Source organism: Equus przewalskii, chromosome 5, assembly GCF_037783145.1.
Source record: "Equus przewalskii isolate Varuska chromosome 5, EquPr2, whole genome shotgun sequence".
Lineage (NCBI taxonomy): Eukaryota > Metazoa > Chordata > Mammalia > Perissodactyla > Equidae > Equus > Equus przewalskii.
In genome coordinates, this window is record NC_091835.1 from 43,066,618 (window position 1) to 43,079,508 (window position 12,891).

At 35.2% G+C, this 12,891-nt stretch overlaps 1 protein-coding gene across 35 annotated transcripts in view; it reads left to right on the top strand.

The window, feature by feature from the left end:
* The window catches only part of ATF7IP (activating transcription factor 7 interacting protein), a 113,758-nt gene that overhangs the window by 53,355 nt on the left and 47,512 nt on the right, over window positions 1–12,891 (top strand). For 20 of the 35 annotated variants that reach the window (XM_008532939.2, XM_070619155.1, XM_070619146.1 and 17 more), the window contains 3 exons: window positions 3,649–3,732; window positions 4,747–4,892; window positions 6,312–6,449. In XM_008532939.2, coding sequence (XP_008531161.2) covers window positions 3,649–3,732; window positions 4,747–4,892; window positions 6,312–6,449 — 368 coding nt within the window. The remainder of the gene's footprint in view (window positions 1–3,648; window positions 3,733–4,746; window positions 4,893–6,311; window positions 6,450–12,891) is intronic. The other 15 variants (XM_070619160.1, XM_070619168.1, XM_070619163.1 and 12 more) reach the window with 1 other exon arrangement.

A 12,891-nucleotide genomic window follows, 5' to 3' on the forward strand; every position in this document is an offset into this window, starting at 1 on the left:
AAGGACATGGTGAAATTTATGTTTTGGAAGATAATTAGGTAACAGTGTTTAGGGTGAACTTCATTCATTCATTCATTAAGTATTTATATAGAGAGTGATATTGGTGCAGGTCCTAAAAAAACCTTTTGGTAGTCTGTATAAGAAAGGCATAGCAAATTGCAGCTTATTATTTTGTGAGTTTATACGTTTTACTTTTATGTCTTGTTAATGGAGACCATCCCTCCCACACAGTGCAGTTAAATGCAAAGAAATTAATATTAAGCTATCCATGATTGTATAGGTTGAAAATTCAAAGTTGGCTTTGTCTTTGGTTACTTACTTTTAGACTTTTATCTGATTGTATATTATTAGCATAGTAAGTTTAGTGACATTTAATTTCTTAGCTGGTAACTAAATTTTACTTTCTGTCTCCCTCCTGCCCCACCCCAAAGGAACTTTTGTGTATTGTGGGTTGAAGTATAATTTCTTCATTGGTTCTTAAACTATATTCTGTTCTGTTTATATGGTAGCAGAATCTGTTATGTCATATTTGTTGCTGTGCACCTCCTGAGGTGTTAGTTTCTTCAGATTCTTTATTCATGAATAATTTTTAATGTTTTCCGCATACAGAATTGTACATTAGCAATTCCAAAGTCTGGCTCTTCCCTCTAACTATTAACACTTATGTGCTGTACTAAGAGGAAAATATAAACCTCCATCATTTCAGATGATTGTTTAGCAAATTTGTTTTAAATACAGCAGTTGTGATGGGTATGAGCAGCAACAAAAAATAGTGAAAGATATCAGAAAGCCAGGAGAAAAGCTATTTTAATTTTGCAAAAATAGAAGAAAGACCTAAAAGTGTATTGCAGATATACCTTTGTAGGCCTTAAGACACTATCATATTGTTGGATAGTACTATATAATAACTGATACTCAGTAAATGATTAAAATGATAGTCTAAGAAGGCTAGGAAAATAAAGATTTCTCTGTGGGAAAGTTTGAATACTAGAGGAGGTACACACATTAGATGTACCTTTCATGCACTCTCCATATCGTCTACTCTCCTCTAGCTACTGTTCCATCCCTCTCAGAGCCATCCTTCAAGTAATGTTAATAAAACTAGCATCAATTCTTCTTTTCCGGTTTACTCTTTAACTTAATTGAATTTTGATTTCTACTTGGCTAGGGCCCCTCCTAATTGTCCTCAGTGAAGTGACATTGGTGCTAATGTTGTTAAATCCGGGGCATCTTTTTTTGTCTTTGTGTCTTAGTGAGCTAGTTGTCTGGTTGAAAGGAAAGAATACCATACGTAGAACTATATGTGAAAATGTGCCAACTTGTAATGAGGCTATGCAGTCATGTGCCACATAACAATGTTTTGATCAATGACGGACCACGTGTATGACAGTGATCCCATCAGACGAGTACCATATAGCCTAGGTGTGCGGTAGGCTATACCATCTAGGTTTGTGTCAGTACCCTCTATGGTGTTTGCACAAGATGAAATTGTCTAACAACACATTTCTCAAAACACACCCTCCTTGTTAAGTGGCACATGGCTGTATTCAAGACCAGAATTATAGCAGAAACCGTCTGTGAGTGAAGACAGATTCTAAAAAAGATACCTAAATATTTGGCGGAGTTTCAGGAGTCCCAGGAATTACTTGAAATTATTATATAAAGATGTCTGTGTGCCTGGGCCTTTGATTATTATTCTGAGTTGAAGGAGATCCACTCAGATTCTCTAGAGGCTTTGTGGGGAAAAAAAAAATTAAAGAAATATAGAGCCTTACTCCTTTCTGTAGAATCTGTTAATACCATTTTTCTTATCCCAAGTTCTTTCCATTAAATAAAACTTGAGCATAAATTTTAATTTGTGTGTCTTTTCTAAAATCCTGATGAGTGTTTCGATTTAAGTGTTGAGAATCTAGTCATGTCCCCTAAGCACATCTGGAAAATAGAAATTGGATGGTAAGAGGAGATTTTTGAGTAAAATGAAGGAATTTCAAGCTAAGCTTGACATATCTGAAAGGAGAGGGAGTAACATAAGCATCAAGAGGCAGGCCCGTTTGCTGTGCTGTGTTCTGGATGATGGGGCTTGCAGTTACTCTCATTGGAGCCCTGGCTAATTTTGTTCTTTGGGTGATGTGATGATTTGCTAAATAAAGACTATGTAAACCTTCGTCTCTAGCAACCCAATTACTCTGTGTCTCTGGAAACTCTGGGACTAGGAAACTCAGGAGTCATCACCCTCAGTATTAAAATCAGGAAGAAGTATAGTTATGTATAGAAAAAAATGCTCTGTAATAAGTTTGCTGTCTATAAAGAAGCAAAACAAATTTTCATTTCACTGAAACTGGGTTCAGGGATGAGATCTTAAAACATTTCTAGTGAGCATAGCATGGTAAATGGAAAGTTAATTTTCTAATACTCATGTGTTTTAAAGTTTAAAAATATTTTTAGTAATCTTTACTATAAACTTTTTTGGTTTTTTTACTATAGTAACATTTTACAGCTTTATTGTTTTCATCTTAGTGTGAAAAAACTATTTGTAAGAGCCTTAATAGGTTCATCAATGATCCTTGTCTCTACCCATTTTCACCTAAAAGGTCTTTTAAGTTTTTTTTACCTTGACTTCTACCATCAAGGCTGTTGGGATTAAAACCCTGGCGCTGGAGAAGACATACCATATCAAAGTCTTTGTATAGTGCTCTATTCCTTGTGATTGCTTAGATTTGGTTGCGGAATATGATGAAACAAAGCATGCTCTATTGAAGTCACTGAGGAGCCAGTTGCAGTGATGTAAGGGGAAAAATAGAAACCCAAATATATTCATGATTTATTCTTCTACCCCATTTAATGACTAAGTTAATTGAGGAGTATAGAGTGATTGACCAAAGGCCATTTCTGGTACCACTGAGATTTTATTTGTTATAACAATGTAATTGTATAGACATTTTTAGCAATATTTTTTGGTGGCACTCTTTATTATATTTTGTATGCCTCTTGAGAAAGTTACTTAATCTTCTGAACATTACTCATCTATATGATGGCAAAAATACTGTTTATAGTGTAGGATTATATTGAGGATATGAAGTCATATATGTCAAACGCCTAGCTCAGTTGTTGGCACTAGTATCAAAGGAGCTGTTACTTTTAAGTAAAACTTATATTATCTTTAGGATAACTTTTCCATTCCTGTTTTATGAACTATCCCATAACCATTAAAATGACATAATGGTTTAACCTGACTGGTCAAACTATTAGTTGTTTTGAATTTGCCAGTAATTTGTAATTTTTTATAATTGTCACAACCACTGTTTTAGTTTTAATAATTGAATGTAAAGGAGTCTAAGAGCTTTACAGTAGTTTTCACGTTTTATTAATCTATTGATGACAGTAAATTAGACTTTTTGTTTTAAAATCTGTGCCATTAAGTTTTTTCCCATGTTAAGAGTTCATTACGAATTTGCAGGAACATTTGAAAGTGGACTTAGTTATTCATTTCTACCAATTCATGCTCTCTGTTTATTCCCAGAATTTCACATTTTGAGACTCTCATTTCATAAAAGATTATTAATGCATAGCTACACCAAAAGTATAAATTATAATGAGCTGCTGTGAGTTTTAATGGAAGTAAGATTTCCTTATCTATTTTTGTTATAGCAGAAGAAGAAAGTAATAAAAAGGACAGCAAACCTGAGGAAGAAGAGCAAGTAATACATGAAGATGAAAGGCCTTCTGAGAAAAGTAAGCCCGTACACAAAAACCTGAACTAGTTTAACAGAAGGTCATTCATTGCTTCTGCTTTTAAGGCTGTGGAATATACTTTTCTGTTCATGAGATGATTGTAACATTTTGCAATTTAAGTAAGCCACAGTTAAATCGTTCAGATCTGTGTTTAGAGCATGGGACTATAAGAATTTTGCCTGGGGTGGTATAAGTGAATGGAAGTATATGTCTCAGTCTCCTTAAGGTTCTTATGGTTCATGGGGAAGAGAAATGATGGGACTGAGTAGCCTTAGGTTTATAGGAACATCATCGGACTAGAAGTTAGGAAACCTGGGTTCTGTAACTGCCCCTGTCTTACTACTCTCCACGTATCACTGTGTAAGGTATGATTACGAGAGACGTCATAGGGTAAAACTGGATTTAAAAAATAGGCACATAGATATGGACATAAAATGAAGTGGAGAAGGGTAGGGATGGTCACATAAGGACCACATTTGCCTTTAAAAAGTGTGGAGATTTTAGTGGTTTCCTGTTTTATGTATTGAAAAAGAAATTAGATAAAACTTGCTTATAATCTCATGATTGTTACCATTATTTGAAATTTTCTAAGTGAAGATCTTTCAGTATCTGTTCTTTACTAAATTTACTTTTATAATGACTAATTTTATTATTTTTATATATTTGAAATTCATTAGGATATGTTAAGAATAACTATTGTATTATTATTTTCCTAAGGCTGATGATTAAATAAGAATTTTTCCTACTGAGGAGGAAGAATTAAATAATTAAAGCTATGCACAGTAGTTAGAAATCTGTGACATGAGAATGAACACTGTATTTTGTCAGAGGATTCATGTGCACTATAAAATTTAGCAAAGAGAGTGAATGTGAGATGATTTCTTCTCATCTTTTATTCATATTTTTAGGTGATTTTCTATCTTAAAATGAAGATTTCAAGGAAAGAGGATGGAGAATAGGCATTAAGGTCAGTAACAAAAACACCTGACTGATCATTATGCTTTTTGTTCTCAGGTGAATTTTCCAGAAGAAAACGTTCTAAATCAGAGGACATGGACAATGTACAGTCCAAACGCCGTCGATATATGGAAGAAGAGTATGAGGCAGAATTTCAAGTAAAGATTACAGCCAAAGGAGATATTAACCAGAAGCTACAGAAGGTGTTATAGATTATTTGTTAAAAACTGTTAAATAAAAAGCACTCCCATCTTTATTCTAGGTTTTTGACATTACTCTGTATTTTGCTGATATATTCAGGTTTTTCATGGAAAGAGAAAACTTGAAGTTAGTGGTTAAAGTTATTATCCTTAATAATTTAATTTTAAAATTTCTTCTGACTCTTTTAAAGCTACATATTTTTTTTAGATATGGTAGTAATTATCAAAATGGAAGAGAGAGATGATGACTTCTTTCCTTGCTTTAATAGCAAACCTGAATATCAGTTTTCAGATTTTATTCTTTCTTCTGTTTTGAACGTTATTCTAGTGAAAACATTAGAGTCTTATATGTTAGCATTTTAATCTTTGTGATAAGCTGGTTTCATGGTTATAAGTCCCTACATTTGAAAATCTTTGTTGTGTACTTTAGATTTAGTATTAAAAGCAGTGGGGACAGGGCTTTAGGACTAGAAAAGGGAGTGTTTAAAGTACAGACTTTGGAATCCTTCCCCTATATCTGCCAACCTAGAGACAGAAATACTGAAAATATGCAGTATTTAATATATTTGTCAAAATGTGTTCACAAATGTTTATGACAATTGCCTTCTTAAGAGAAGACTATGAAACTCAGGTGAAACTAGTTTTTCAAAGTCTGATAGATTTAATAATGAAATTATAAATAATCTGGGTTTTAGACCAATGTTCTTCCACTAAGACACTATATGAAATATCTGCACTATGAAAAGGAATAGTGAGGCAGTAAAAAGTGGGGTTTTTCCCCCTCCCAGTTTTTTTTAATTTGTCGTATGGAGATAATAATGCTTATTTAGTCTTTCTTACAGAGGTCTCTGAGAGCTCTATATAGATAGCTATGTGGAAGAATTTTGAAAACTTCTATGTGTACTGTTTACTTCTCTAGAACAGTGTTACTCAAGTATGATCCATGGACATGCACCACGTGTCCTGTTTGTTATGGGTCCATAAGGAGATAAATATGGAAATTGTGAGTAGGCATTTAGAAATGTTTTCTAGAAATTTCATAGTGCAGTGACGTTCTTAGTGTCTCACAAAAATATCATCTCCAACAGATTAGAAACTTTAAAAACTGGTCTTTTCTTTAACTGATTTCCTTTAAATCCTGATAAAGGGTGTGGGAAGAAAATATTAAAAGTTCAATTTCAAATTATTTTTAAAATTTCACTCTGGAAATTTTCTCTTTTTGGTATGTCTTATTCTCTCGTGATGTTATATATGTAGAAGTGGAAGCTTTCAGCAGACAGCGTTGTTTTATGGATGCCAGCATGTTTTCTCATTAAACTTGTTAATACGTTAGTGCTATTTATCAGTACTTAAGAATATTTACTGTTTGCTACTTGCAGACGTGCCTTTTTTGCTGTAACAAAGGAATATATATTTCTTTAGGTTGTACAGTGGTTGCTGGAAGAAAAATTGTGCGCGCTGCAGTGTGCTGTGTTTGATAAGACTTTGGCAGAGTTGAAAACACGAGTGGAAAAGATTGAATGTAACAAGAGGCATAAAACAGTTCTTACTGAACTACAGGTTTGTACACTGACTTGAATTATATACTCAGATGTATCATTTTTATAACTCATCTTTGGGGATACATTTTCAAAGTTGACAATAAAGTACATTTAACCTTTAAAAGTTAGAAGTAAAAGGAGCCTCTATTAGTTTGCTGGGGCTGCCATAAAAATAGTACCATAAACTGGGTGGCATATAGAAAGGTTTTGTCTCATAGTTCTGGAGGCTAAAAGTCTAAGATCAAAGTGTTGGCAGGATTGGTTCTTTCTGAGGGCTGTGAGGAAGAATCTGTTCCATGTGTCTCCTCTCCCTTCTTTTGGTTTGCTGACAGTCTGTTGTTCTTGCCTTGTAGAAGCATCATCCTGATATCTGGCTTCATCTTCACATGGTGGTATACCTGTGTGTCTGTCTGCCCAAATTTCCCCTTTTTACAAGGAAACTGGATTAGAGTGCACCCTACTCCACTATGACCTAATCTTAACTAATTACTTCTACAGCGATCTTGTTTCCAAATAAAGTCAAGTTCTGCGATACTCAGAGTTCAGTTTCCATATATGAACTTTTGAGATACACAGTTCAACCCATAACAGAGCCTCAGAAATTATCTGATTTAGTGCTTCTTAAATATGTTTTAGTCACTGAAGAAAGACTGACATCATTTAGCATGTCCTAAGTAGTAAATGATATTTTTTGTAAGTGATTCTTTTTATATTAATCCACTTCCTTCCATGGATTCTTATGTTTTAAAGACATTAGTTTGTTAATCTATATTTCTTAATAATTACTACTTTTTTTTATTAAATGTGTTTATATGTTAACATATAGTGCCAGAGCTTCTAATCAGCTGAAATGAGCACATGCTGTTGTAACCCATTCTAGTCTAAGACTGAGACACTGGAAGTTTTTATTGGTACGTTCATTCTGTCGTAACTAAATGTGTGGTTTCTATTAGGCTATCTGAAATATGAGCACAGTCTGCAGATGCTGAGTTGCAAACCACTTACAGAGCCTTAGTTTACAAATGAGGGAAAAGTAGTCCATGAAAATAAAGTCACTGTTTCCCAGTTAGAAGCAAATTGCAACCAAATGTGACTAGAATTTATTTGTTTCATTTCTCAACCTAAAATTTATTTTCTTGGTTTCATATTGTTAACTTTTTTTGAGGTGAAACTTTAATTAATAAGCTCTTTGTAGTAATTTTGCATGCACCATTTAGGACAACACTCGTCCCGTTTCTGACCTTTAGCAGGTCTCTCTGTAGTGATAGTGTTGTCTAATTAGTAAACTTTATATTACTGGTATTATTGAGCATTTTGAATAAGAACTTGAAAATGTCTGAAGTTTTAAAGAGTAATTTCATTCATTGTTTCTCATCAGTCCCATGGCTGCAACTAGGATTTTGTGTTTTTAAAACTTGAGATTTTTGAGGGGCTGACCCTGTGGCTGAGTGGTTAAGTTCGCGCACTCTGCTGCAGGTGGCCCAGTGTTTCGTTGGTTCGAATCCTGGGCACGGACGTGGCACTGCTCATCAAACCACGCTGAGGCAGCATCCCATATGCCACAACTAGAAGGACCCACAACAAAGAATATACAACTATGTACCGGGGGGGGGGGCTTTGGGGAGAAAAAGGACAAAAATAAAATCTTTTAAAAAAAATTAAAAAAAAACTTGAGATTTTGACTCCTATAGTCTCACGTAAGGTAGAAGTCCAGAACTCTTAACATTCAATAAACCCTTGCACTTGGATGTTTCTCTGTAGCCTCAGAATCTGAGTCTTTCCAGTACTAACCAGATCTCCTCCGCAAGCAAATCCCCCTTCTCATTATTCCTCTTACAATTCTTGAATTCTTGGAAAAGTCTTCAAAGAATATCTTCCCGTTGTTCCTCTTAGTGACAGTTTTTGAGTTCCTGGAAACTGATTCCTCTCAATCGTTTCACATACGTAGTGAGTTGCAAAATGACAACTTTTTTATTTCTTGTAAAAGACTGTCTTTTACCTCCTCCCACTTGCCACAAGGCCATTGTTACTCAGTTCCTTGATCATAGTAACAGCCTTTTACATGACCACTTTGGTACTACTTTTTAAGTCCTACTGGTCCTTCTCAAGCATTGTACGCGTCTTTCTAAAGTAACTGCTTGTTTCATTCTCCTCAGTGTAGTCCGGGTTCTTCAGCTGTGCACCAGTTTAAACCAGTATTCATTTTTTGCTTTTTTTAGTTTGGATCTGCCAGTTTTCGATACACTTTTCCTAATACCTACCAGTTGTTTCCCTGTCCTGCAGAGTATCAGTGCTCATGGTACTTTTATTTGAGGCTTTCAACCTCATATTGTTTCTCCCATTCACTCACTCTTAATGATCTGCCCTTACCATGCCATTTATTTAAATTTTATTAAGCTCAATTTAGTTGCTGTCTCTGTATTGTTCTGATAGTTAGGTTTTTATGGAAATAAAGTTCAGATAACAAAATAACTTTTGAAGTTTACAGTTTAGTGGCATTTAGTGCATTCACATTGTTGTGTGACCATCATCTCTCTCTGGTTCCAAAATGTTTTCCTCAACACAAAAGAAAACCACCTGCCTTAAAAAACCTTTAACAGTCACTCCCCACTCCCCCCTCTGCCTTACTCCTGGCAACCCCTAATCTGCTTTCTGTCTCTATTGATTTACCTATTCTGCATAATTCGTATGAACTAAATCATAAAATATGTCAGCTTTTGTGTCTGGCTTCTTTTTCTTAGCATAATCTTTTTGAGATTTATATACATTGTTGCATGATTCAGTACTACATTCCTTTTTTAGGCTAATTAATATTTACTTATATCTGTATACTCTTAAAAATATTTGTAAACTATTGAAAATAAGTAGGTATTAATTAAAAATGTTAAGTGTAATCCCCAGAGTAATCACTAAGGAAAAAAAATATACAGATATATAACATAATGGATACACACATGCATTTTGTTTATGCATTATTTTGTTGATGCGTATTTGGGTGGTTTCCACCTTTTGGATACTGTGAATAGTGCTGCTGTGGACATTTGTGTACCGGTCTTTGAATACCTGCTTCCAAATCTTTTGGGCTTATACCTAGGCATGGAATGGCCATATGGTAATTCTTTAACTTATTGAAGAACCACTCAGTTGTTTTTCAGAGCAGCTGCACCATTTTACATTCCTACTGGCAATGTGTGAGGGTTCCGTTTCTCCACATCCTTGCCAACACTTGTTATTTTCTGTTTTGTTTTGTTTTTTTTTTTAAATTATAACATCCTAGGGAGTGTGAAGTGGTATCTCAGTCTGGTTTTCACTTGCATTTCTCTAATGACTAGTGATGGTTGAACATCTTTTCATGTGTGTGTTAAACACTTGTGTATCTTCTTTAGAGAAATATTCAAGTCTTTGCCCATTTTTAATATGGGTTTCTTGTTTTGTTGTCAGTTGTAAAAGTTCTTTACATATTGGATATTAAACACTTTACGAAATAGGAGTTATAAATGTTTTCTCCCATTCTGTAAGTTGTCTTTTCACTTTCTCGATAACGTCCTTTAATGCACAAAATGTTTAAATTTTGATGAAGTCTTGTAGACAGTGCATAGTTGAGTCGTGATTTATTATCCACTCTGCTGAGCTCTACCTTTTAATTGTGGAATTTCGTCTATTAACTTAGATTTAAAGTAACTACTGTTAAGGAAAGACTTAACTCCTGCCATTTTATTTGTTTTCTACCTTTTTTTGTTCCTTAATTCCTCTATTACTGTCTTCTTTTGTGGTTGAATTTTCCTAGTGTATCATTTTGATTGCCTTCTTGTTTCTCTTTCTATGTATTTTTTAGTTCTTTTCTTAATTATTACTCTGGAGATTGTATTTAACATCTTGAATTAATACCTACTTATTTTCAGCAGTATACAAAGCTCTATTCCTTTACGACTCTGTCCTGCTCAAATCTGCTGTTGAACCTCTCTGATGAGTTTTTAAATTTTAACGATTGTACTTTCAGCTCCAGAATTTCTATTTGGCTTTTTAAAAATATAGTTTCTATTTCTTTCTTGATATTCTCTATTTGGTGAGACATCATTTTCCCTAAAGTTCTCTGTGCATTGTTTCCTTTAGCTCTTTGAACAGATTTAAAACCATTTAATTAAAGTCTTTGTCCAGTAAGTCCAATACCTGAGCTGTCTTTCTATTAATTCTTTTTTTCCTGTGAATGAACCATATTTTCTTGTTTCTTTATATGCCTCCTAATTCTTTTTGTTGATTTGTGGGAATTCTGGAAATCAGATGTTTTCCCCCCTACCTGGGGTTTGTTGTTGCTGTCCATTGTGGTTTGTTGTTTGCTTGTTTAGTCAGTTTTGTAAACTGTCTTTGGAAAGTATATATTCTTTGTTGTGTGTGGCCACTGAAGTCTGTGTTTTGTTAGCTTAGTGGTCAGCTGGTGTTTTGACCTTAAATATTTAGAGCCTAAAAAAGCAAAAAGGAGGAAGGAAAAAACCACTCCCTCAGTCTTTGAAGATTGGCTGTGTGTTGGGGCACCCCTTCAATGCTTGTTTAGGCCTTTTACAATCTGCCTTGTGCAACTTGCTGTATCCTTCACTTTCTGCTTACGCAGACCCTGAAGGCCAGTCATAGGTGAAAGCTTTGGATCTATTTAGACCATTTCTCAGCAGGCATTCTGTCCTGGGCATTTGCGTAGTCTTCTGGATTCCCCAGTATGGGCAAGAGCTTTTAAAGCCCCATTTTTGCCGTATGTCACTTTTCCCAACCTTTTCCCTCCCAGGCTTTTCTGTTTATTGCTTCTCAAAATTGTTGTCTTTTGCTCCATTATATTATACTTATACTTCATATCATCATTAATTTTAGTATCAGTGGCTTTTTTTTTAAAACTCCACAATTAAATAAAAGTAGACTTTTAAAGGACTTGTGATCCTTTTATTGTAGTGTAAAAATTTACTGTACAGGCATACCTCGTTTTTGTTGTACTTTGCTTTGTTGCGCTGTGCAGACATTGCATTTTTTTTTACAAATTGAAGATCTGTGGCAATCCTGTGTCTAGCAAGTCTATTGGTGTCAAGTTTACAACAGCGTTTGCTCACTTGAGTACTTGTGTCACATTTTGGTAATTCTCGCATTATTTCAAACTTTTAAATTGTTTTCTGGTATTTGTTAGGGTGACCTTTGATATTACTATTGTTAGTGTTTTAGGGCAACACCAGCCATGCCCATGTGAAATAGCAAACTTAATCGATAAATGTTGTGTGTGTTCTGACCGCTTCACTGATTGGCCCTTCCCCCATTTCTCTCCCTGTCTTTGGGCCTCCCTGTTCCCCAAGGCACAACAATATCAAACTTAGGCCAATTAATATTCCGACAGTGGCCTCTAAGTGTTCAAGTGAAAGAAAGAGTCACGTGTCTCTCACTTTAAATCAAAAGCTGGAAATGATTAAGCTTAGTGAAGAAGGTGTGTTGAAAGCCAAGGTAGGCTTAAAGCTAGGCCACTGGCATCAGACAGTTAGCGAAGTTGTGAATGCAAAGGAAGAGTTCTTGAAGGAAATTAAAATCTGCTCCGATGAACATATGAACGATAGGAAAGCAAAAACAGCTGTATTGCTGATAGGGAGAAAGTTTTAGTGGTCTGGATAGAAGAGCAAATCAACTACGACATTCCCTTAAGCCAAAGCCTAGTCCAGAGCAACGCCATAACTGTCTTTAATTCCTGTGAAGGCTGAGAGGGGTGAGGAAGCTGCAGGAGAAAAGTTGGAAGCTAGCAGAGGTTGCTTCATAAGGTTTAAATAAAGAAGCCATCTCCATAACATAAAAGTGCAAGGTACAGCAGCAAATGCTGATGTAGAAGCTGCAGCAAATTATCCCAAAGATCTAGCTAAGAAAATTCATGAAAGTGGCTACACTAAACAGCAGATTTTCAATGTAGATGAAACAGCCTTCTGTTGGCAGAAGATGCCATCTAGGACTTTCGTAGCTAGAGAGGAGATGTCAATGCCTGGCTTCAACACTTCAAAGGACAGGCTGACTCTCTTGTTGGGGCTGATGTGGCTGTTGACTTTAAGTTGAAGCCGATGCTTATATACCATTCTGAAAATCCTAGGGCCCTTAAGAATTACGCTAAAGCTATTCTGTCTATGCTCTGTAAATGGAATAATAAAGCCTGGATGACAGCACATCTGTTTACAACATGGTTTAATGAATATTTTAAGCCAATTGTTGAGACCTGCTCCTCAGAATGAAAGATTCCTTTCAAAATATGACTGCTCACTGGCACTGCACCTCGTCAGCCAAGAGCTCTGATGGAGCTGTGCAAAAAGATTAATTTGTTTTCGTGACTGCTAACACAGCATCCATTCTGCAGCCCATGGATCAAGGAGTAATTTTGACTTCTGAGTCTTATCATTAAAGAAATATGTTTCATTAGGGTATAGCTGCCGTAGTTGGTGATTCCTCTGATG